Raw genomic sequence first — 22,890 nt, forward strand, 5'->3', positions numbered from 1 at the left:
GGAGTGGAGCAGATACAATGTAAAAAGTTATATTGTTGTAGAGGCGTTTACCCCCAAATCTGCTTTGGCTAGATCAGCCCTTTAGTTGTATTTTCTAATGTTACTAAATCAGACATGCAGGGTTACAAATGTTGTATTTTAATATAAATCTCAGACTTGGTACTAGGCTAATTACAACGAAGATAGGCTATAGTAATTTTTTCAATGGCCTTGTACTTAAGATTTACCTAAACGGTAAAATTTTTAATTAGTTCTCTGGAATTTGAAAATTAAAAAACTGATGTAGATTTAGACTATTCTAAATCTAATAGACATTCAAAAAAGTAATAACAGCTACTATCATTATTACTACTATACTTTATTGAGTACTTTTGTTAAGTACCAGAGCCAGGCACTGGGTTAGATACTTTATAAAATGGATCTCTAATCATCACAACACATGTTGGATAAGTGTCATTATGCCCAAACCAACTCTGAGAGTTTAACTAGCTCAAGATCATATAACTAATAAGTCAAACTGTGACCTGATCTCAGAGCACATGCTCTGTTGCTTCTCTGCAATTGTTTAATTCTCCTCTAGGTCTCTGAATTCCATTTGTAGGGACATAATCCACTTTTAAGATGCCTGTAGGTGTTGTGTTTTATTGGGAACTATGCAGAAATATTTCAGTCCTCCTTTTAGGACTGCTGTCTTTTAGTACCTTATAAATCATATAACATATTCAATATCCTGTAATCATCATTATAAAAACACTAAAAAATTAAGTAAAACTTTCCTGAGTTATTTACATGAATATACTCTACTGTGGAGCATATATGGTATTAAAGCCCAGTTTTCTCACTAGTATAGGATTCTTTGCTGCTTCATAGTTCTTATCTTCTTCCCAGGCAAGAAATTAAAAAAAGTTTGTTGGGCATCAATTATGTGCAAAAAATTTGCTTGGTGTTTTGAGATGACAAGAGAAAACTTCCTATTCAGTAGTTGCTTCTGGAGTTTTTGAAGTATCTTCCTTCTGTCTCCCTCCTTTACCCAGTGTTGCTGCCAGTTTATTTAACACAGATCTGACTTTGCTATTCCTTTGTTGAAAAAATTGCAAGGTTTAATACAAGGCCACATACATATTCACATTCCCTAACACTTTAGTACCTTCTTAGACTTTTCCTACTCCCAACTCAGTGTGCTTGTCCTGGGCATACATTCTGTGCATTCTTACCTCCTTGCTTTTGCGTGAGCCATTTCCCTGTGACTGGAATGCCTTTCCTTCAGTTGCCTAATAAGGTCTACCCATCCTTCAAGGTGCAGTACAGATATCCTTCCTTCCAAAAAGCTTTCTCTGGTCCTTTTTATTTAGAATCATTCTTCCCATATCATCTCATAACATTATTGAATTAAATAAAACATTTTTCCACAGGATAGTGATAACTTTTGGAAGAGGACAAAGTTACATTTTCCTATAAAGAATTCAAAATTCAAACTCTCTAGGGACCATTTTTAGACATTTTTAACCCTCTTGCATTTGGGATTTATTTCTCCTTATTTATTAATAAAAAGATTACAGATCAGAAAGGGCAAGGACTAATAAATACACATTCAGGGGGGTTTTTTTTGGTAGAAATTGGGCTTAGTGTGAATCATCAGTGTTTTTGGATTGCAGACATATTCTTGTGATCTTCTGGTTCTGTAACCTGAGTAGTCATTCGGGGAGCACTGAAAATATAATTGGGATTGATGAAAATTTAGAATGTCTTTTTTTTTTTAAGAGTCATTACTATGTCTTTTATAACTTTGATATTGTAATACTTCTGTGTATCCATTTTTATGTGTTTCGAACAGTTAACTAGAAATCCTTTTTCTTGGGCGCCTGGGTGGCTCAGATGGTTAAGCGTCTGCCTTCGGCTCAGGTCATGATCCCGGGGTCCTGGGATCGAGTCCCGCATCGGGCTCCCTGCTCCTTGGGAGCCTGCTTCTCCGTCTACTTCTCTCTCTCCCTCTCCCCTTCTCTCTCCCTCTGTCTCTCATGAATAAATAAATAAAATCTTTAAAAAAAAAAAGAAATCCTTTTTCTTATGCAGGTGTCTAATTGAAACTCTTTCAAAGGTTATTAATTTTACCAGTGGATTAAAAGAACCATATCTCTTTAACATTATAGGAGAGAAAATTAACATTATTTGTAAACTCTGGGCTTCAGTTTGATGAGAAATAAAACTAATAAGGAGAAAAGTACTAATTTTATTCTAATGAACATACTTACTCCTTTAGTTGAACATACACATATATGTATATATATGTGTATGTATATACACATACCCACACACACTCCATGCCCAGCGTGGAGCCCAACTTGGGGCTTGGACTCACAATCCTCAGATCAAGACCTGAGCTGAGACCAAGAGTCGGACGCTTAACCAACTGAGCCACCCAGGCATCCCTATATTTGTAAATATAAATAAGTAATCTTGGGGTACCTGGCTGGCTCAGTTGGTAGAGCATGTGATTTTTTTTTTAAGATTTTATTTATTTATTTGACAGAGATAGAGACAGTGAGAGAACACAGGCAGGGGGATTGGGGGAGGGAGAAGCTGGCCTCGATCTGAGGACCCTGGGATCATGACCTGAGCCCAAGGCAGACGCTTAACGACTGAGCCACCCAGGCGCCCCGGAGCATGTGACTCTTGATCTTGGGGTTGTGAGTTCGAGCCCCACATTGGGTGTGGAGCCTACTTAAAAAAAATAAGTAATCTTGTTGGAGCAGGACTTTTGATTCAATAACTGCTTTGTAGGGAAAAAGGAAACCAAGATTAGGGATGTTGCATAAAAGTAATCTCTCTTTTCTCCTTGAAATTTTGAAGGAACTGCTTTATCCTCTTGAATTATTGTAATCACTGAGGATTATAATTACAAAACAGCAGTTTTAGTGATTAGTGTAGTCACTGGCATAATTCAGATTAACTCTATGTATAATCTAAAACTAGAGCCTCTTTCTAGTTTATCAACCCCCCCCAGAAAAACCTTCAGTATTTAACTTCTTCCTGATTTATCATGGGCTGCCAAACCAAAGACACTGAGTTTGCTCATGCAATAATTATTATATCCATAGTGTTTTGTGTAGAGACTTTTGGAAACTGCTGTTGACCTACAGACATTCAGCATTTCTCATATGAGTGGACTCATACTTGGTCCTTTCTCACTGTTTAACAACAGTGAAGGCTTGAAATATTCAAATCTTTTTCTTCTGTATTACATTTTGTTTTAGCATTTACCTAATTTGAAATTTCATATATGGTTTATTTGTATTTGGTTATCCAGGAAAGATAATTCATTGGAGTCCTTAAATATAAATGTTTCTCATCAAAAAAGGAAGTTTATGCATAGTTTAGTTGTTTAGAGTGGTGAACTTTTAGGTATAAACATTGAAAACATGAAAAGGAATTCTTAACTGTATATTGCTAAAATTGTTTGGATTATACTACTCTGAAGTGGTTGCATTTGTGTTTTGAAAGGCCGCCGTGGCTCTAGATCTGAATTTTTTTTTTTAATCTGCCAAGAATAAAAAAATGAGAGTTTGAAATTAATACTACCTTAGTTTGCATGTATTTGATATCTTTCATAATGGCCTTTGAGATTTAATCTCAAATACACTTGGAAACCCTTCTGACTGGTGGTATACCTTTAAGATATAGATTTATTTGGAATCTAGAACCATTAATCTATTCTTTGAATTTTATTCTATTTGTAGCTGACTGATAGTCACAAACAGCTTATTAGAAAGTTTTTATAATAGGGCGCCTGGGTGGCTCAGTTGGTTAAGCGACTGCCTTCGGCTCAGGTCATGATCCTGGAGTCCCGGGATCGAGTCCCGCATCAGGCTTCCTGCTCGGCAGGGAGTCTGCTTCTCCCTCTGACCCTCTTCCCTCTCGTGCTCTCTATCTCTCATTCTCTCTCTCTCTCTCTCTCTCTCTCAAATAAATAAATAAATAATCTTTTAAAAAAAAAGTTTTTATAATAAAATGTGTTTTAGTTAGCAGTTACACAGTTAGTTATGCTTGTTTTCTAAACTAACTTGGCTTAACATCTCACAGACTAACTTTTGATTGTTGCAGACGTAAAGATTAGCAATAAATTAAGACTTAATTGGAGTGCATGTTTTAGGATTATATATTTGCTTAAGGAAAACTTTATTCATACAGTTTTTATAGCATAATCTGTGGTAAATTTGCATTTCTCCAGAATGATAGAGAATAGAATGATCTGCTTAACTAATCAGTATGATTGTTTATTAATTTGGGATTGTGTAAAGTAATTTATATTTGCCATGTATGACAGTTATTGGTACTAACCATGTTCAACACTATACATAGATATACATGGATATACACACACGTACATACATAACCTTGAGTTATCTTTAGTTCAGAGTATTATGTAAAAATTGGGTTAATATTATTGGTTTAGAGATTGAGCATGTTGAAAAAATCAGAGCTATTATGCATTACTTTTTTTTCTTTCATTGCAATTTCTCTTTAATTTTGCTGCTGACTTATTGCAGCATTAACATTGAGATCTCATTGGTATTTAAAAAAAATTTTAAAGATGTGCAAAAATTCAGAAATGTCAGTCACTCAGTTCTGTTTTTTTTACCTCTCAGATTCTTTCCTATTTATCAAATTTTATATGATTTCAAATTATCTCATTTGATATCTTTATTTTTTCAGCTATTATTTGTGAATATAGCACTTTACGAAGTACAAGTTTAATAGAAGTATTCCACTTTTTCCTATTCAAAGTCTAATCCTTTTTTTTCTCTTGGAAGTATCCTTCTTGCAATCCAATTTTTAGTCACTGTGTACTGCTACTGTTCCATCCACCTTGAAAATTGGAAATCTTAAGTTCTCTGTTACTGCATGACCTTTGCCTCTCACATCTAGTCAGTATGCATTGTTTTATCTTTTTCTTTAGGTACTCCTAGCCAGATTACTTAATCAAGTACCTAGCCATTCTTAGGTCTGACTTACCTTGCTTTAGGCACTAATTTCCCACGTCAGTCATATATTCTGATATCAAAATAATATTTTTGCATTTAGTTGGCTCTTCAACATCTGCCGCACTAAAATCAGACTGAACTTTTCTCTCTGTTGGACTTTGTTTTGGCATCCTTCTTTATAACTCCCATTATTACCACAATGTGTATTTGTTATTATAACCTGTACCTTTGAGTCTAATATAAAAGAACTTCATTTAAAATATTTTCTTGAGGGGCACCTGTGTGGCTCAGTCGTTAAACGTCTGCCTTTGGCTCAGATCATGATCCCAGGGTCCTGGGATGGAGCCCCACATCACATGGGGCTCCCTGCTTTGCCGGAAGCCTGCTTCCCCCTCTCCCACTCCCCCCTGCTTGTGTTCCCTCTCTCGCTGTGTCTCTGTCAAATAAATAAATAAAATCTTAAAGAAATATAAAATAAAATATTTTCTTGATTCTTCTTCCATATTTATCCCTGCTCAGATTGATAAAGGGTTACTGTATCTGACTTGAAACATTACAACTTAAAGGGATTTGGAGAATTTGACTATTGCACTTTAGAGGGAATTGTTAGGATAAGAAAAGTTTAAAGAATTTAGATTATCTAATCTGGAGGCAAGAAAAGTAAATTATATTTATTGTCTGATAGGTGTTACCAGTTTATAGAGATACTTAAAGAATTAGACCAGAGGTTATTGGCATTTAATTTAAGTTGGATAGTTTGGATAAATTGGAAGGACAAAAGATATACATGTAACTGTGTATCCCCTATGTCTCCCCATCACTTAGTTCACAAATATTTTGTGGTGTAGAGCAAGGCTAGGATTTATTTACTCTGATTGCATACCTTGGACAGTGCCTAGAAGTCCACCTACCTGTATAATGAGAGTCTGCCTATTTTGACTTCCTAATCAGGTAATTAAATGTGAGGCAATTAGAGTTATATACTATTTTATCTTTCTATATGCTTTTGTCAGTTTCTAGCATATAGAAAAAAATTATTATGTTTTATTTCTCTGGTCAGACCAAAAGGTGCTGTGAGTTTTTGTTAGCAGTGAGATTTGGGGAGCACTGTTTTTTAAATCCTGGGAGATGCTATGAAGGACATATGTTTCCTTGTAAATTATTAGTTATAAGTCTTAATGGAGATTGGAGAATAAATTTGATGACTTTTTAACGTTCTTTCAAACCTATAATTTCCGTTCCATTTCCTGGTCCTGTCATTAAATTTTCTTATCCTCATGAACATAATTTATTATTTATTGCAGATTTTATTACTGCTACACTGGTAATATATAAACTATGTGTTAAATATGAAGTGGGTTTGTTAACTCTGTGTATGTGGAGCATGAATGAATACGTTGTTACTAAATTGGTTAGAGAGTTCTTGCAAAATTAATGATTGAATCAAGAATTGCTTGTTAGTTCAGTGAATAATTATAAGAAATGCTACTTTATTGTTATGGAGATTGTAATGTAAGAGTGACTTGTTTGTGATACACTTTTTTTTTTAAAGGATTTAATTTGTTTTATTTTTTTTTAAGATTTATTTATTTATTTATTTGAGAGAAAGAATGAGAGAGAGAGAACACATGAGAGGGGGGAGGGTCAGAGGGAGAAGCAGACTTCCTGCCGAGCAGGGAGCCCGATGCGGGATTCGATCCCAGGACTCCAGGATCATGACCTGAGCCGAAGGCAGTCGCTTAACCAACTGAGCCACCCAGGCACCCTGTGATACACTTCTTTTGAGAATTGTAAAACCATATTATAAATTGTCCTTATTGAAATGGTGAATAGCATTCTGTCTTCTTGCTTGTTTTAATTATTTTTAAAATGTTTCTCTATGCAGTCTTAAGTAAGGTATTTCATAACTCCATTTATATACATTTGTTAATTTGACTCCATGTTTACATTTTACTGAGTATGGAGTTAACATTTTTTAATGATTGGTAAAATTTGGAATTACATTATGATCTGGATGAAAAAATATTTCAAGTAAATTATAACTTAATTGAATTCAAAGTTAAATTTATTCTAATACTTCACGTTCTGCCCCATTTTATAAATAAGAGCCTAAACCTCAGCATGGTTAGGGGAAGACCTTTTGGTTGACAGTTTAGTTGTTGTGTAATCTAGATGTACTCTGAAGCTATGGCTATTAATATCTACGCTAATTCCTTTATAGTGTTGTATTTATTAAGGAGGCACAATGGAATTCTGAACGAAAGAAAAAGAGGTTTGTTGGGTTAATAGCTGCTACCCTTTCTTTTCATCCTTTCTTAAGACACTGCTTCCTTTGTTGGCCAGGGAAGGGATAAAAGGAATATTTTGAGGTTTTACTTTTTATATGTCAAACTGGTTATTAATAAGAAAACCTAATTTCCTCTGGGAAGCTTGTCAGTATTCCCAAGGCTGGTCCTTTCTACCTTCCACCTACTCACAGGTCCTTTTCTGCTCTGTTCCCTACTAACCTCTTTTCTAACTGTACTTGATTAACAAAGCAGTGGGTGGGTGTGATTTAGACTCTAGTTTATGTTATAGTCGAAATATTTAAAAGGATGTTATGTGGCAAAGGAATGAGGTTTATTGGATGGCAGCAAAAGGAAAAAATGGGTAGAAATGGAAAGATTGCTCAAAGTATGGAACAAATTTCTAAAAGAACTATTCAAAATTAGGATTAACCGCCTCAAGACCTTTCTGGGAATGCTGTAATAAAATGTTAGACTAACTGACCTATAACGTTGTTTATAACACTGAGATTCCGGGACTTAATAATTGTGTGTGTGTATGTATGTGTGTGTGTGTGTGTGTGTCTGTGGGTGTGTATATATATATATATAATCTATTTATTTATACACACACATACATATATCTTACCTTATTTGTTTCTCTAAACTGCTGCCTTAGAAGTTATAGTTTATATCTGATGGCCTGTAGTTTCTCTGTAATATATCTGAGTATGGGGTTCATTTTCATTTATCTATTTAGGATTTAGTGTGTGCTTCTTCAATCTGCTAATTTAAGTCTGTCTTCAAGTCTGAAAAAAATCTTTTTATCACTGAAGATTTTGCCTTTACTTTTCTTTGTTTTTCTTTCTAGTACTGCAATTGGACATCTGTAGAGCCTCTCATTTTGTCTCCCTTTTCTCTGAACTGCTCTTTAGTATTTTTCATCTCTTTATCTCTTTGTGAATGTCTGAATAATTTCTTCAGATATTCTTCTAGTTTACTCATTCTGTCTTTAGCTTATCTGCTGTTTAACCAGTACATTGTGTCACTAATACTAATGTTCATAGCAATACTTTTTTTTATAGCAATACTTTTTGTTAAAAGATTTTATTTATTTATTAGAGAGAGAATGAGAGATAAGGAGCATGAGAGGTAAGAGGGTCAGAGGGAGAAGCAGACTCCCCGCTGAGCAGGGAGCCCGATGTGGGACTCGATCCCGGGACTCCAGGATTGTGACCTGAGCTGAAGGCAGTCGCTCAACCAACTGAGCCACCCAGGCGCCCCTATAGCAATACTTTTTTAATAGTAGCAAAAAAATACAAAAACTACAATCCAAATGCCCATCAACAACAGAATAAAAAATATATTTGGTATTCAATGGGATATGACACAGCAGTGTAAATATGCAAACTGTAGCTGTGTGCAACAAGTGAGATGAATCTCAGAAACATATTGTTAAGCAAAACCATACAAAATTAAATGATATAATTTTTAGGCCTATGCAGATATTGAACCAAGGTTATAAAGACAAGCAAGGGAATAATGAACAAAATTCAGTTTAGAGATCACCTTAGAGGGGAAAGGAAGGTGTGATTGGTTAGGTTGAGGCACCCAGATGACTTCAAAGGCAGTAATAACGTTCTTTATCTTCAACTGGGTGGTGTTAAATAAATGTTTGTTGTGTCATTCTACTATACACGTATTTTCTAAATTTCTTTTGCACCTACTCAGTATTAATAAAAACATTTTAAAGACCTTAAAAAGTAAAAATAGAATGTACTCTGAGAGCAAATGAATACAAGTATAAGTTAATTATCAGCACAAATATCTTTGAAGGAATAAATTTAGTTTGGAATTGGCTTGTTCAAATAATTACTGAATTCTCATTTTGCCTGTTATAATAGCATTTTTTAAAGCTTGAAGTATCATTTTCTCTTTAACACATTCTTCTATATTTGTTTATAATAGAAAATATTACATAAATTATTGTATTTTAAAACAATTTAAAAAATTAAGGTACAGGTCCCAAATAAATGTAATATATTCACATCCTTATTGAGAAGCTTTATGGCGACAGTTAAGCCCTTTGCTATTTTTCTCCTGTGATTGACATGACAGCAGTCTGTGGAGTTAGCCGTGTGATTATGTACAGATTGGAATTACTTTAGGTTATTCTTTGAAAATAGGACTTCAAGCAAGGCATCTTGTATTCCTTTTGCAGAAATGTTGCTGAAGTGCTGCTGAAAGGGCCAGAGATGCAAGGATTTGGGACACATTTTGAACCTTTAAGCTGACATTGACCTCGTTTCATTATTAATAAAGAAGAAGCAGGAGCTTAGGATGTATTAACACCAACTCATTAATATACTAACCGGACAATGTTCTGCAACAATTCTACATTGTAAAGAACTGGATTGGCACTAAATAAAATAATTTCATATTTTACTCAGCTTATAATATGACTCAATGGAGGAAAATTTGATAAGCATGAGGGAAGACTATTCTTTTCATGTTCGTTACAGGTAAGACTACTGCTTTCCTGGTGGTTTTTAATCCTTATTTAAACATGTATTTAGCTCTGATCATTTCAAATTTAAATTCGAATGTATTCAAAATACACTAGCCTTAGTATCTCCTATAAATAATATTTTCTTTTTGTTGTGTTTGTTATAAGTTTTTATATCCTTTCTATAGGAAAATGGTGGTGAAGATCAATTATATATTATTGTTTATTAATGTTTTGTGGACGAGTTTATGAATAGTTACTTTATATTTTCTAACCATTGTAATGCAAATATAAAAATGAAATATATTTCTAAATGTTTAGGGTAAAAGATGGATTTGTAATATGGTCAGATGAATGACCTAATTTTTGTGTTTCAGTTTTGAAATGGTGATCTTTTATAAATGAGCTTTTTAAAAAGTGGGTAACGTTGAAAGGGGTGGGTACTTTCTCAACATGATAAACTAATAGCCAGTTTAATATTTAGTGATAAAATATTAATGACATTTTGGATACATTTAGGAACAAAGTGGTGATATCTGCATCATTATTTAACATTTTATTCTAAAAGTTCTGGTCGTTGCACTAAACAATAAAATGAACATAAATATAAATATTGGAATGAAAGGCATGTAATTATTAGGGTTTTCAGAATACTAATAGATTCTTTATCAAAACTGTTTTAAGTTAGTATTAAACATCAGAACTTGTAGCAATGGGTAGTATTCAGCATCTCTATTAAGTTGAAGTTGTTGATTACCAAATCTTAGATATCTTAACATATGTTTAGGAAATAGATTTGTTGTCTTTTGGAGCAGATGATTCATGTTAGGGCAGGGTGCCACCACCGAAGTTTATATAGGTAAGATGAGGATATTTCTTTTAAAAAAAAAAGAAGAAGAAGAAGAAGGGGCGCCTGGGTGGCTCAATTGTTAAGCGTCTGCCTTCGGCTCAGGACAAGATCCCAGGGTCCTGGGCTCAAGTCCCACTTTGGGCTCCTTGCTCAGCGGGGAGCCTGCTTCTCCTTCTCCCTCTCCCTGCTGCTCCCCCCGCTTTTGCGTGTGCTCTGTCTCTCAAATAAATAAATAAAATCTTTTAAAAAATAAAAATAAAAAGTTTTGAATAAAAGAAATGGAGGACATTCAACATAATTAAAATGAGCTTTTATTATATGAAAGGCCCTCACTCTACCCTTTTGGGCATAGTTCCAGAAACCTGGGAGTTATTTTACATGCTTTTTTCCCTTCTTATTCTCTATCCAGTGTGAAGTCATGCCAGTTGATCCTAAATGTTGATCCAGATCTACCCATCTGGATCCTCCCTATCCCTGCAATAGTTGAGGTCCCCATCATCTTCCTTCCAGACTTGCTCTATTCTCCATTCTTTTTTTTTTTTTTTTTTTTTTTAAGATTTCATCCATTTATTTGACAGAGAGAGAAAGAGCACAAGTAGGGGGAGGAGCAGACAGAGGCAAAGGGAGAAGCAGGCTCCCCGCCGAGCAGGGAGCCCGATGCGGGCTTGATCCCAGGACCCTGGGATCATGACCTGAGCTGAAGGCAGATGCTTAACCACTGAGCCACCCAGGCGCCCCTCTATTCTCCATTCTTACCTCTTAGAATCCATCTTTTTAATTTGCTGCTAGAGGGCTCAGTCTAAAAACACAGAGCTAACTACACAAATTCTGCTTTATCACTATGGTGGCTCCTAGTCACCTGTAGGGCAGAGTCAAGCTTACCATAGTATAGCTCTTCCATGTTCTGTGCCTTTGCTCATGCTGCACCCTATGACTTGAATTATCTACTCCTGGAAACCATTTCTAAACAGTATATTTTGACTATGTGCCCTCCCTCTGCTTACATAACATCCTTTGCATATTTCTTTCTTTGCATCAACTGTATTAAAATTCATTGTATCTGTTTATATGTTTGTCTCCTTGACTATTCCCTTCTTTGACCATTAACTTCCTTAGGGCAGCCATGATGCCTAGCTTGTTGTCTGACTCAGTGCAGGTTTGATGAAATGTCCATTGAATTCCATTGGACATAACTATCAGATGAATCTAGTAAGTAAGATTTTATCTGTCTTACTAAACATTTTCAAGAATGGTATACTTCTTAATACTGTAAGAGCAGCAGGTAAGGAGTGGATTATACTTCTCCCTGTAGGAAGGTCTTAGATTTGTCCTTCTTCCATGATAGGTCAAATATGGTTATATACTGGTATAAGACTTCACCAAAAGAAACTTTAAACTCTGTAACTATTTTTAGTAAGAATGTGCCAAACAGAGCTCTGGCTTCATCAGTGTTCTAAGATCAGCATTCTGTATATTAACTGGATTGTTGTATAATTGCAGATAATACTTTGTGTCCTTTATGTTAGGAGTCATGGCCTAGTATAAATTACTCTTCTACTCTGGTAAACAGGTAGCATGTAATGTGTTATCCATATGGTTCTTTCATTGTGGCAGTCCTCATCCATCCCTGGAGGAGTTTCTGTGGCACAATGAGTTCGTAATTTTGAAATGAGATAATCCTTCAAACACTAAGGAACCTCCTGAGAGATATCATAATGCTTTATGAAATATTTTGTGACCTGTTTGTGAAGGTAAAGAGAAATGGAGACTGATAGTAAAATGAAATTAGTTTCTAAACTTTAAAATAGTATCTGATTGATTTTAAATTAATTATCATTAATTTTTTAGGCATGATATTAATTTTTTTGAAAGTGACTGGTGATGGGTATTAAAGAGGGCACGTACTGAATGGAGCACTGGGTGTTATACGCAAACAATGAATCATGGAACACTACATCAAAAACTAATGATGTAATGTATGGTGATTAACATAACAATAAAAAAGAATGACTCTCTTTTAGAGATATATACTAAGATATTTACAAGTGAAATTGTATGCTTTCTGGAATGTACTTCAAAAGAATCTGGGGTTGGAGAGTGAGGTTGGAAGTAGAGATGAAACATACAATGTTATATATTGGTAATGTTGATGTTGAAAGATGGATATATCAGGTTCATTATCAAACTAGTTTCTCTAGTTTTGTATTTGAGAAATTTCTTTGTTCATACTTGTTACTATGGATAATAAACACTTCAGTACTTTCATATTGTAAAAATTAGACCATTGTATTCAATTAGACCATTGAATACAATTTTGGTGTTGAATTCTTCAGTTTTGCTAGGTAAATGTAGTTGTTAATATTCTTTCCTCAAGAAGAGTTTGAGGTAATGTGGAATGGTGGAAATAGCACTGGGTTTGGAGACAAAGATAGGATTTCATTTCTCAGCTTTGCATTCCCATGATCTTATTAATAGGTCGTTCAACCTGTCTGAGCATCATTTTCCTCTTCTGTAATAATACCTATCTCAGAAGGTTATTTTGAGAGTTAAATTTGATATATAGTAAAATCACTTTTAAAACTAAGTTACCAATCAAAATTCAAATCTAAAGATAAATTTACACTACTTTCTCTTTCACAAAGTAAACTAGAATTAACTAGATATATGTGGTAAATTGAATGGATGAAAATTGTTTGTGGGGGGTAGGATTGATAATGGAAAAGATCCATGCTCAATCAGAACCCATAGAAGGTGGAGGGAGCTAAGGTCTATAAAAAGAGATTTGACAGCTGCAGAAGACAGCACAATGAAGATGCAGAGCCCTCTTGTTTTGAGTCTTGAGTCCTCAACCCCATCGTTTATTCTTAAATAGTATGTAAACCCTTTGAGGGTAGGATCCGATTTGAACATAATCTGCATTAAAGCTTTTAAAATGGTGTAGCATTGAGGTTTTTAATCCTCTTTTGCTTTCATTGGTATACCATGAACACAAGAAACCAAAATTAAGGAGGTAAAGGAAAAAAAATCTAGTGTGGAAGAAAAGTAAATAATAAAATATAAAAATCATTGAAATGACATGAGTTTGTGCAAAAATGAGGAATTATAGCTCTAATGGTCTATGAGCAAAAACAAAAACATTTCAGTTAAGGATAGTAGTAGTGTGTTTATTTATAGTTATTAGGAATGTACTTTCTTTGATTATACAACTAGATAGGCCATTAGGAAGAACAAAAGAAACTTTGTATGTGGGATGTATGTTAATGGAGTTATTTTCCGCCTTTGTCTTCTACTCTGGGTATGTTCTTTGTTTCCAACCCAGCTGGTAAATAAATGAAGTAATTCTTTTGTCTCATAGAGACAAAGAGGATATGAAATTACTTTCTCTCTTACTATTTAATGATCTTCTAAAAAATTTATAAACCAACCTGCCTTGGACTACTTTGCAATTAGATATATTTGATTGAGGTGTTGGGAGATTGTGCCAGAATATTGACTTCTTTTCTAATAAAACTATACCAGAACCACAATATTTCTTAGAATTAGTCATAAACTAGAGAGCTTTGGACTTTATTTTGGGAATTAGTTACTGAAGTAACTTTGCTAAGGTAGTTTCCCTTACAGGGTATTCTTACTTCATGGACTTCAGAGACAGCTGAGTAGCCAGCAGGGTTCCAGTTTGCTGTCATTCTTTCTAATGAAAATTATCTAAAATGCCTTTTTAAGGGGGCGCCTGGGTGGCTCAGTCACTTGGGCGTCTGCCTTCCGCCCAGGTCATGATCTCAGTGTCCTGGGATCAAGTCCTGCATCGGGCTCCCCACTCAGCAGGGAGTCTGCTTCTCTCTCTCCCCCTCTCTCCCTCTCTCCCTCTCTCCTTCCCTCCCTCCCTCCCTCCCTCCCTCTCTCCCTCCCTCCCCCCCCTCTCCCTCTCCCCCTGCTGGTGTGTGCATGCACTTGTGCATGCTCTCTGTGTCAAATAAATAAAATCTTTAAAATAAAATGCCTTTTTAAAAATTTGTAGCTCTTACGACACTATTTAGTCTATAGCTAAATTAATATTATATACAACATCATTTGGTTTGATGGTTCCAGAATAATTACAATAAGTTTAAATCCAGAAAGTCAAATATTTGTGCTGGAGAGATTTATTTGAAGAAGACATTTCTCTGGTTTATATGGATATAGCAAACATGTTGTAAATTTCCAATTTTTACATGTCTTATATCTGAATAGCCAGTTCTACCTTATCTCTGATTTCCTGGCCAGCCAGCTACCCATCCTGAACAGATGGTGCTGTTGTGTGTAACTATTTCTCTCCCTCTCCCTCAGTGAATACTCAGTGAATACGATCATTAGTACTCCATTGTACCATGCATGTAATTTTCTTTAATACTCTATTGATGGACATTTGAATTGTGTGCGTCTTTTTGCTGCTGTGAACATCCTTTCACATATTTTTTTTGAATTTGTGTACCTCTAGATTTAATATCAATTCCTAGCAGTGAAATTGCTCAATATATAATTTACGTAATTGGAATCATGCTTAAATTAAAAATTTTTAATAGAGGGGTACCTGGGTAGCTCAGTTGGTTAAGCTTCTGCTTTCGGCTTGGATCATGATTCCAGGGGCCTGGGATCGAGCCCTGCATTGGGCTCCCTGCTCAGTGGAGAATCTGCTTCTCCCTCTGCCTCCCTCTACTTGTATTCATGTGCGCACGCTCTCTCTTGCTCACTTAAATAAATAAATAAAATCTTTCAAAAAATAAAAAATTTTAATAGAAAAAGTAATATATTTTATATGTAAAAATACGTTTTCCAATTTCTTTCCTATGGTAATTTCTTGAAAGTTCAGTGGTTTTGGTATTCAGACATAAAGACACCTCATTTTGGTAACTCATCTAGCAGAAGAACCCTTTAATAAAATCACATTTTTACATGGTAGTCTTTTGCTACCTCATTTCTCTTCACACACAGAATATACTGGTAACCTTATAAAACCTTAAACAAAAATAATCTTTTTATTTATGCAGTCTCTAATTTTCAGAAATATAGTTCTAAAGGGCAGTTTTTACTTGTGAAAAACAAAAATTGGTTTTATTAATTTGAAATGACATGAAGAAATATAGCAATTTACATTTTCTGATTTAACCGATTTTCCCATGTACTTAAGATCTTCCGTCTTTTATCTAATTGACTTAGTCTAATATTGAAGCAAAATGTTAAATAGAGGTTTACTTGCATTATTTTGCCTAGATCATAAAGTGAGGGTAAAATCACTAGTCTGTGAACAGAGAATATCCTTTGGCTAAATTACTTGAATTATAAAAAAAAAAGATACCTGCATGTAAAACTTAAAAATTACCTATCAGAGATGACTACGTAAATCTATTTATCCCGAACTAAAAGCCAGCTTTGAAACTTTTCAATTGGCTCTGTTAATCTTAGTCCATACTTTTCTTTTAGACTTATCAGATTTATTTTCTACTTTTGCAATTCCATTTTAATTTATGGCTTGAAGGAACCTTGACATTTTATAGGCCAAAAGAAGTAGCTGAAGAAACATGTTAATTGACCTGCTACTAGAAATACAAAAGTATAATCGTGTTTGAATGAATTTAGGGTGAGTGGTGGTTTAATTCACATTTCCTGGTAAAGCAGTGATTCTCAACTCTGGCTTGTATGTTGGAATTACCTGGAGGTATTTAAAAAATACTGCGAGCCAGACCTCATACCCAGAGAGTGGGACCCAGCATTGAGAGTTTTATTTATTTATTTTTAAAGATTTATTTATTTATCATAGAGAAGGGCAGAGGGAGAGGGAGGGAGTCGTAAGCAGACTCCACCCTGAGTGTAGAGCCTGACACGGGGCTTGATCTCATGACTCTGAGATCACAGCATTAAGATCACCACCTGAGGCGAAACCAAGAGTTGTACGCTCAACCACAGCCACACCACCCAGGTTCCCTGCATTGAGAGTTTTAAACACTCCACATGAACTCTGCCGTTGTGCAGCCAGGATTAAGAATCACTGCTGTTAGAGTTGTTCAAAGCTAATTCTAGTAAGGAGTAATTTCGTGTTGCTCACAAAATTAAAATGCTTGATGAGCTCAATCAGGGTTTTCTAAAGGGTGATATGTGTACCAGTCGTATTACATAAAGTAATTTTACTTTTTTATTTTACTTACATATTTGTCTTAATGTGCATTAGAAAATAAACATAAGTATCACATCAAACAGTTCCGTGGATACTGCTTTGGATGAAGCTAGAGGTTTTATTTAAGGACATGTGCTGATTTCAAAATTTGCCAAATTATAGAAACATATTTAAGTGAATGATTAGGTAATACATAGACATAGCAGAAATCATAAAAATGTTGAAGAAACACAGTGGCAACTTTTGTGAAAGGCACCTACTAAAGTCTAGGATTAGAACCTGAAGTATCAGTGCTTTTTCTTCTACATAGATTTACAGTAACTTAATTCTTCTGGCTTTTAAAAATCCAGTGACAGACTTTGAGAATTAGAATTTCTGCAAATCTTTTAAATTATTCCTAACATAAAGTGTCTTGACAGTTCTCATGGATGTGTGCCTTATAGATCAAAATATTTTGCTCCTCTTTTTTTCTGAGGTATAGATGACCATGTGGTGAGACAGGAAGGAGTGTGTGTCTGTATGAGTGTATGAGACAGAGAAAGAGGTAAAGATGGTAGTAGGAAGGGTTGATGGACAGGTGAGTAGATCACTTCAATATGTGGATAGAGAAGGGTGTTAATTATAGGCCTTCACCTTCCCCAGGTACCTGTTTTCTCCCCAAACTCTCAGGAAGTCTGTAAGACTGCCACAACTCAGAATACTTTAGGAAACATTACTTTAGTTTTTCTCATTGGTAAAGTGGGTTGCTCTGGATGGGCCATTTAAACTGGGCTCCATACAGAGATATTTAGCTATCCTTTATAAAAGAGCTCTGAGGCTCAGAGATATTTGATTGGGCAAATTAGCACATGCTATAAATAATAGTTTACTGTTTTATCAATAATGTATATCTACTTCAATTATAGAGGCAGCTTTTCTGAGCAAGAGTAGCCACAGTCAACATTAAAATTACATTACCTGAAGTTAAAAATACTGTGGTGCAGTTGTAATGTAATGTTGTAAATGTCTGTCCTATATAATTTTATAGAATGGAAGCTTCTTGCCTAGAACTGGCCTTGGAAGGGGAACGTCTGTGTAAATCAGGAGACTGCCGTGCTGGTGTGTCCTTCTTTGAAGCTGCAGTTCAAGTTGGAACTGAAGACCTAAAAACACTTAGTGCTATTTACAGCCAGCTGGGCAATGCTTATTTCTATTTGCATGATTATGCCAAAGCATTAGAATATCATCATCATGATTTAACTCTTGCAAGGTAATTTAAGCTTTTTAATACCCTTTCTCCCTAAATGTCCTTAAAAAAATATTTTCATTCAATTAAAAAAATGAACTTAATACATTTTAGTGAGTTCTAATTCAATAGCATTGCATTCTAAAACTAGTCTTTAGGCTGATCACAGTTTAATTAAATGAATTAATAGTACTGAAACAACCCTAGAGTTTAATTAAATGAATGAAAATTAATTAAATTTAAATACAGAAATGTCCGTTTTAAATTTTTATTTAAAGTAGGTTTCAAGGCTAATGCATGTCAGTTGTCTTCTGGGAAAACTATACTCTGGCTGCTTTATTTTTAACACCACTTCCCTTTTTTTTCTTCCAGGACTATTGGAGACCAGTTGGGGGAAGCCAAAGCTAGTGGTAATCTGGGAAACACCTTAAAAGTTCTTGGGAATTTTGATGAAGCTGTAGTTTGTTGTCAGCGACACCTAGATATTTCTAGAGAGCTTAATGACAAGGTAATAAGGAACATTAGATGGCAGCCCAAATGTTTTCATTGAAATTGCTTTGTGTTTTAATACTATTTAATTATTCTGTAGTTTACTAAAAGTTAATACCAAAAAAAATTCATAGAAAAAATTTAAAAAATTCAAAATAGCAAAGAAAAAGAAAATAACACATTCTTCTTTCATAAGTAATCATTTGGTTCTGTATGGATGGCCAATGTAAACATTTTCTTGACCATCAAGGATATTATAAATAAATATGTGATTGGCATTAGAATACCTGGCTTCTGATTTCAAAATGTAAATTCTGCTGACATCTTCATCTAGGTGGGAGAAGCAAGAGCACTTTACAATCTTGGAAATGTGTATCACGCCAAAGGGAAAAGTTTTGGCTGCCCTGGTCCTCAGGACATAGGAGAATTTCCAGAAGAAGTGAGAAATGCCCTTCAGGCAGCTGTGGATTATTATGAGTAAGTAGCACTGATGCAGTCATGTGGCCCACCTAAGCCTTGGATCTAGTCTACATTCTTTATCCAGTAATACATTTTTAAGTTTGTCAGAGGTTTTAGAATTATGGACTAGCAAGTAAAAATAAACCATCAAATTGCTGCTAACTGTTTTAGTGTTAGTAGTAATCCCCTCCCAGGAAAGCTTTCCTTTAAACTGTTAACCAGTGCCACTTAGTGGCAAAAACAAGAAATATCAATCATTAGCCTAAGTTATGTGGAGTAAATTTAGTCTCTTAACTAGTAGAATTTCATAGAACTTCTTAGCTGTAAGGGTTCTAAGATTGACCCCATTTTTGACTTTGGACAGAAACCTGCCTGAATGATTCAGTAAAGTGTTCCCAGTTATTTAATATTCCCAGTTCTCAGTGTTCCCAGTTCTCACCCTCCATCATAGATATATCTTTTTTTTTTTTAAAGATTTTATTTATTTATTTAGAGAATGTGCACATGAGCAGGGGCAGGGGCAGACGGAGAGGGAGAGAATCTCAAGCAGATTTCCTGCTGAGCACAGAGCCAGATATGGGGCTTGATCTTACGACCCTGAGATCATGACATGAGCCGAAATCACGAGTAGGACACTCAACCAACTGAGCCCCCCAGGCACCCCTTTCATAGATATGGCTTTAAAATGTGGCACATTATGGCTCTAAGCTTATGTAAAACTTTTTTGACAAAAAGAATTTGATTTGTAAGTCTAATCAATACATTTTTTCCTCAAACTTATTTTTTCACAACTTTTGTTACCATTTAGGGAGAACCTATCACTAGTGACTGCTTTGGGTGATCGAGCAGCCCAAGGACGTGCCTTTGGAAATCTTGGAAATACACATTACCTCCTTGGCAACTTCAGGGATGCAGTTATAGCTCATGAGCAGGTATAGTGCAAGGCTTCAGAGCCAGATCGTTTTCTCCATCAGTGTTTTGAACAGTGATTAGATTATTCTTTAGTTTTATTATAGCTATATCTAATTAGAATTTTCTGTTTCAGCGTCTCCTTATTGCAAAAGAATTTGGAGATAAAGCAGCTGAAAGAAGAGCATATAGCAACCTTGGAAATGCATATATATTTCTTGGTGAATTTGAAACTGCCTCTGAATACTACAAGTTAGTCTAATATTTCTGTAGATAAATGTAAAATGAGTAGTTATGCAATCCTATTAAATGATAGGCTTTGGGTTTAAAACCTTTTTGCACGTACTAGCAATAGGACCTTGTGCTTCTAAGCCTCAGTTTCTTCATCTGTAACGGATAATGCCAATTCCTTGCTTTTGGTATTATTGTGAGGATTGAATAAAAGAATAAATTCAGCACTTACTTTGCATAGGACCTGGTATTATTGTACCTTAGGTTTCATGGTAGTGGTATGACTCCTTTATATTTTTGTAAGTTTTTATCTTTAAAACTAATTGTTTTTAAATGAAATTCTAAACTTTTAGTCTTTTAAACCTGTTTAGCATGTGTGGTGTGTGTGTGTGTTTATTTATTTATTTCCCAATTATGTGTTTGAAGAAAAGCCACAAGAAAGCCTGATAACAAAAATATGCCCTAGTTTTTGCCAGTGATCACTGAATTTTTTTCCCTACCATCGTACCCCCTTGTTGAGCAGTTCTCCCACTCTCCTCTGCCCATCTTTGGTCCTCACCGTAAACTGAGGCCCCATTCACTTACCTGAGGAGTTGGCAAACCCAGCTTCTTCTGGGCAGGGTCTTTCTGATCTATCAGTAGACTTGAAACATAGGTAATAGCAAAGTGTAGACTGTTTGAGACTGTCTGGTCTATGCTTTATAGTTTAGAATTTTCTCTAGTGGGGATTGAAGTCCCATGCAGACCTTAGGCAGAAGCCAGTTTGAACCACAGGTAGTGATTGATTTGTATTTTATTGTTAAAGAATCCAATGTGAGAGAGTTTTGGATAGTTTGTTATCTAAAAAAACGGTAAAATTGCTTTGGGTCCATCTAAAAAACTAGAATGTCATCCCATCCTACTCTAAACATTGACCAATGGTTAATATTTGTTGGTTGGTTAAATATGAAATATCCTTCCAAATAAAATATATTACTATATAAGAAGTATATATTTTTATTTTAAATAGGAAATTTATTATATTTTAAAGCAAAAGACATACAAATATCTTAATAAATGATCTGCTTGTATTAAATACTGAAAAGTTCTGTAAGAATGTGGATGGTGGCTATTTGACTAAAAAGCATGAGTATAAAGTAATGAAACTTCCTCCCACTGCCCTCTCCATAAGTAGGCTAGAACTCAGATAGAACTCTCCTTTAGAATTGTTTTCAGGACCACACAAGAAGACTGTCTTAACAGTTTAAAGATTTTTTAAATTATTCATGAGAGAGAGAGAGAGAAGCAGAGGGAGAAGCAGGCTCCCCACAGAGCAGGGAGCCCAATGTGGGACTGGAGCCTGATGCGGGACTCGATCCCAGGACCCCAGGATCACAACCCGAGCTACAGGCAGACACTTAACTGACTGAGCCACCCAGGTGCCCCTGTCTTAACATTTTAAATTCATATCCTCAGGATAGAAAGCAGTAGTTTGGTAAACCTACTTTAGCAAATGAATTTGGTTCCAGAAGGACTTCTGAACATTTACAAATTAACTATACCCTCAAAGAATAATGGTGTGCCAGAAAGATACCCCAGGATCTGAAAGCAAATCCAAAAGTCTTCCAAAAATGTATGAGAGGAGGCAGTATTACAATATGTATGTAATAAGTGTGTAGCCTCCCAAGGTAACAGCTTTGAAGGTGGTATCATTAAATATATAATTTCAGGTTTGCTTAAAACTATCAGATTATCATATACTTCTTTTTCATATAAGTATAAATCATATGAAATATGATTTATGAAATATGAAATATTTATACTATTTGGCAGAAATAATAGGAGCCATTTAAGTTATTGGATCTAAAGCATCTGCAGGATTAAGTGCTGACGATAATAACAAAACAGTATTAACATTTATTATCATATACTGTGAACAAGATGCTATTCTAAGCACTTCATGTATACTAATTCATTTAATCCTCACAAAACCCTGGGAGATATTTTCCTCATTTTACATATGAAGAAACAGAAAGAGGTTGAATGACTTGCCCCATTACAGAGCTAATAATTGGCAAAGTTGGGATTTGAACCCAGTCTGGCTCTAGGGTCCACACTCTTAGTTGCTACACTAGCTTCTCATTGACGATTCAGTGAGTATTAGGTAGAATTTGGTTAATGTTTAAATATGGTGTTTAATGTTTTTCATGAATCAGTGACTAATAACCTATACATTAGAATTTTTTTTTCCTATACATTAGAATTTTAACTAAGTATTTTAAGTTTTGACAAAATGCAAAGACAACAGTCTGATGCAAAGAGAGGTTATATGGACAAAATTCTCTTTTAAGTTATTGGTACTACAACTGGGACAGTTTTTTTTTAATGTTAAAAATACTATATTATATAATCTTTAGAGGTACTTGATCTCATATGTCAATATTTTTTTTCTCTAAAGAATTAATAGGACTCTCAAATTTATTCTTAGAGTTTGGATTTGGTTTTTGTGTTTCCAAGACATCTTTTCATTTTGTCTAAACATAATGGAGAAAGTGTGGGATATTAAACTCTAAAATAGATTTACTTTAAAGGCAGAAGGAAGAATGAGAGTTTGATTTTACAGTTATTATAGCCAAAAATAAAAATGATCATTGTGTAAGAATTAATTTCTTTTTTTAGAAAGACACTACTATTGGCTCGACAGCTTAAAGACAGAGCTGTTGAAGCACAGTCTTGTTATAGTCTTGGAAACACATATACGTTGCTTCAAGACTACGAAAAGGCCATTGATTATCATCTGAAGCACTTGGCAATTGCTCAAGAGCTAAATGATAGGTAAGTTATA

General features: G+C 34.8%; 1 protein-coding gene across 3 annotated transcripts in view; it reads left to right on the forward strand.

Annotated features, from left to right (window-relative positions):
- GPSM2 (G protein signaling modulator 2) overlaps positions 1–22,890 on the forward strand; it is a 54,761-nt gene that overhangs the window by 1,362 nt on the left and 30,509 nt on the right. Inside the window, exons 2-8 of one of the 3 annotated variants that reach the window (XM_027607238.2) lie at positions 9,468–9,768; positions 17,781–18,002; positions 18,351–18,486; positions 18,802–18,944; positions 19,735–19,858; positions 19,972–20,087; positions 22,725–22,880. In XM_027607238.2, the coding sequence (XP_027463039.2) occupies positions 9,713–9,768; positions 17,781–18,002; positions 18,351–18,486; positions 18,802–18,944; positions 19,735–19,858; positions 19,972–20,087; positions 22,725–22,880 (953 nt within the window). In that variant the 5' untranslated portion in view covers positions 9,468–9,712. Of the gene's footprint in view, positions 1–9,467; positions 9,769–12,211; positions 12,354–17,780; positions 18,003–18,350; positions 18,487–18,801; positions 18,945–19,734; positions 19,859–19,971; positions 20,088–22,724; positions 22,881–22,890 lie in introns of those variants that run through there. The other 2 variants (XM_027607239.2, XM_027607240.2) reach the window with 2 other exon arrangements.

This window comes from Zalophus californianus, chromosome 4 (genome assembly GCF_009762305.2).
Source record: "Zalophus californianus isolate mZalCal1 chromosome 4, mZalCal1.pri.v2, whole genome shotgun sequence".
Classification (NCBI taxonomy): domain Eukaryota; kingdom Metazoa; phylum Chordata; class Mammalia; order Carnivora; family Otariidae; genus Zalophus; species Zalophus californianus.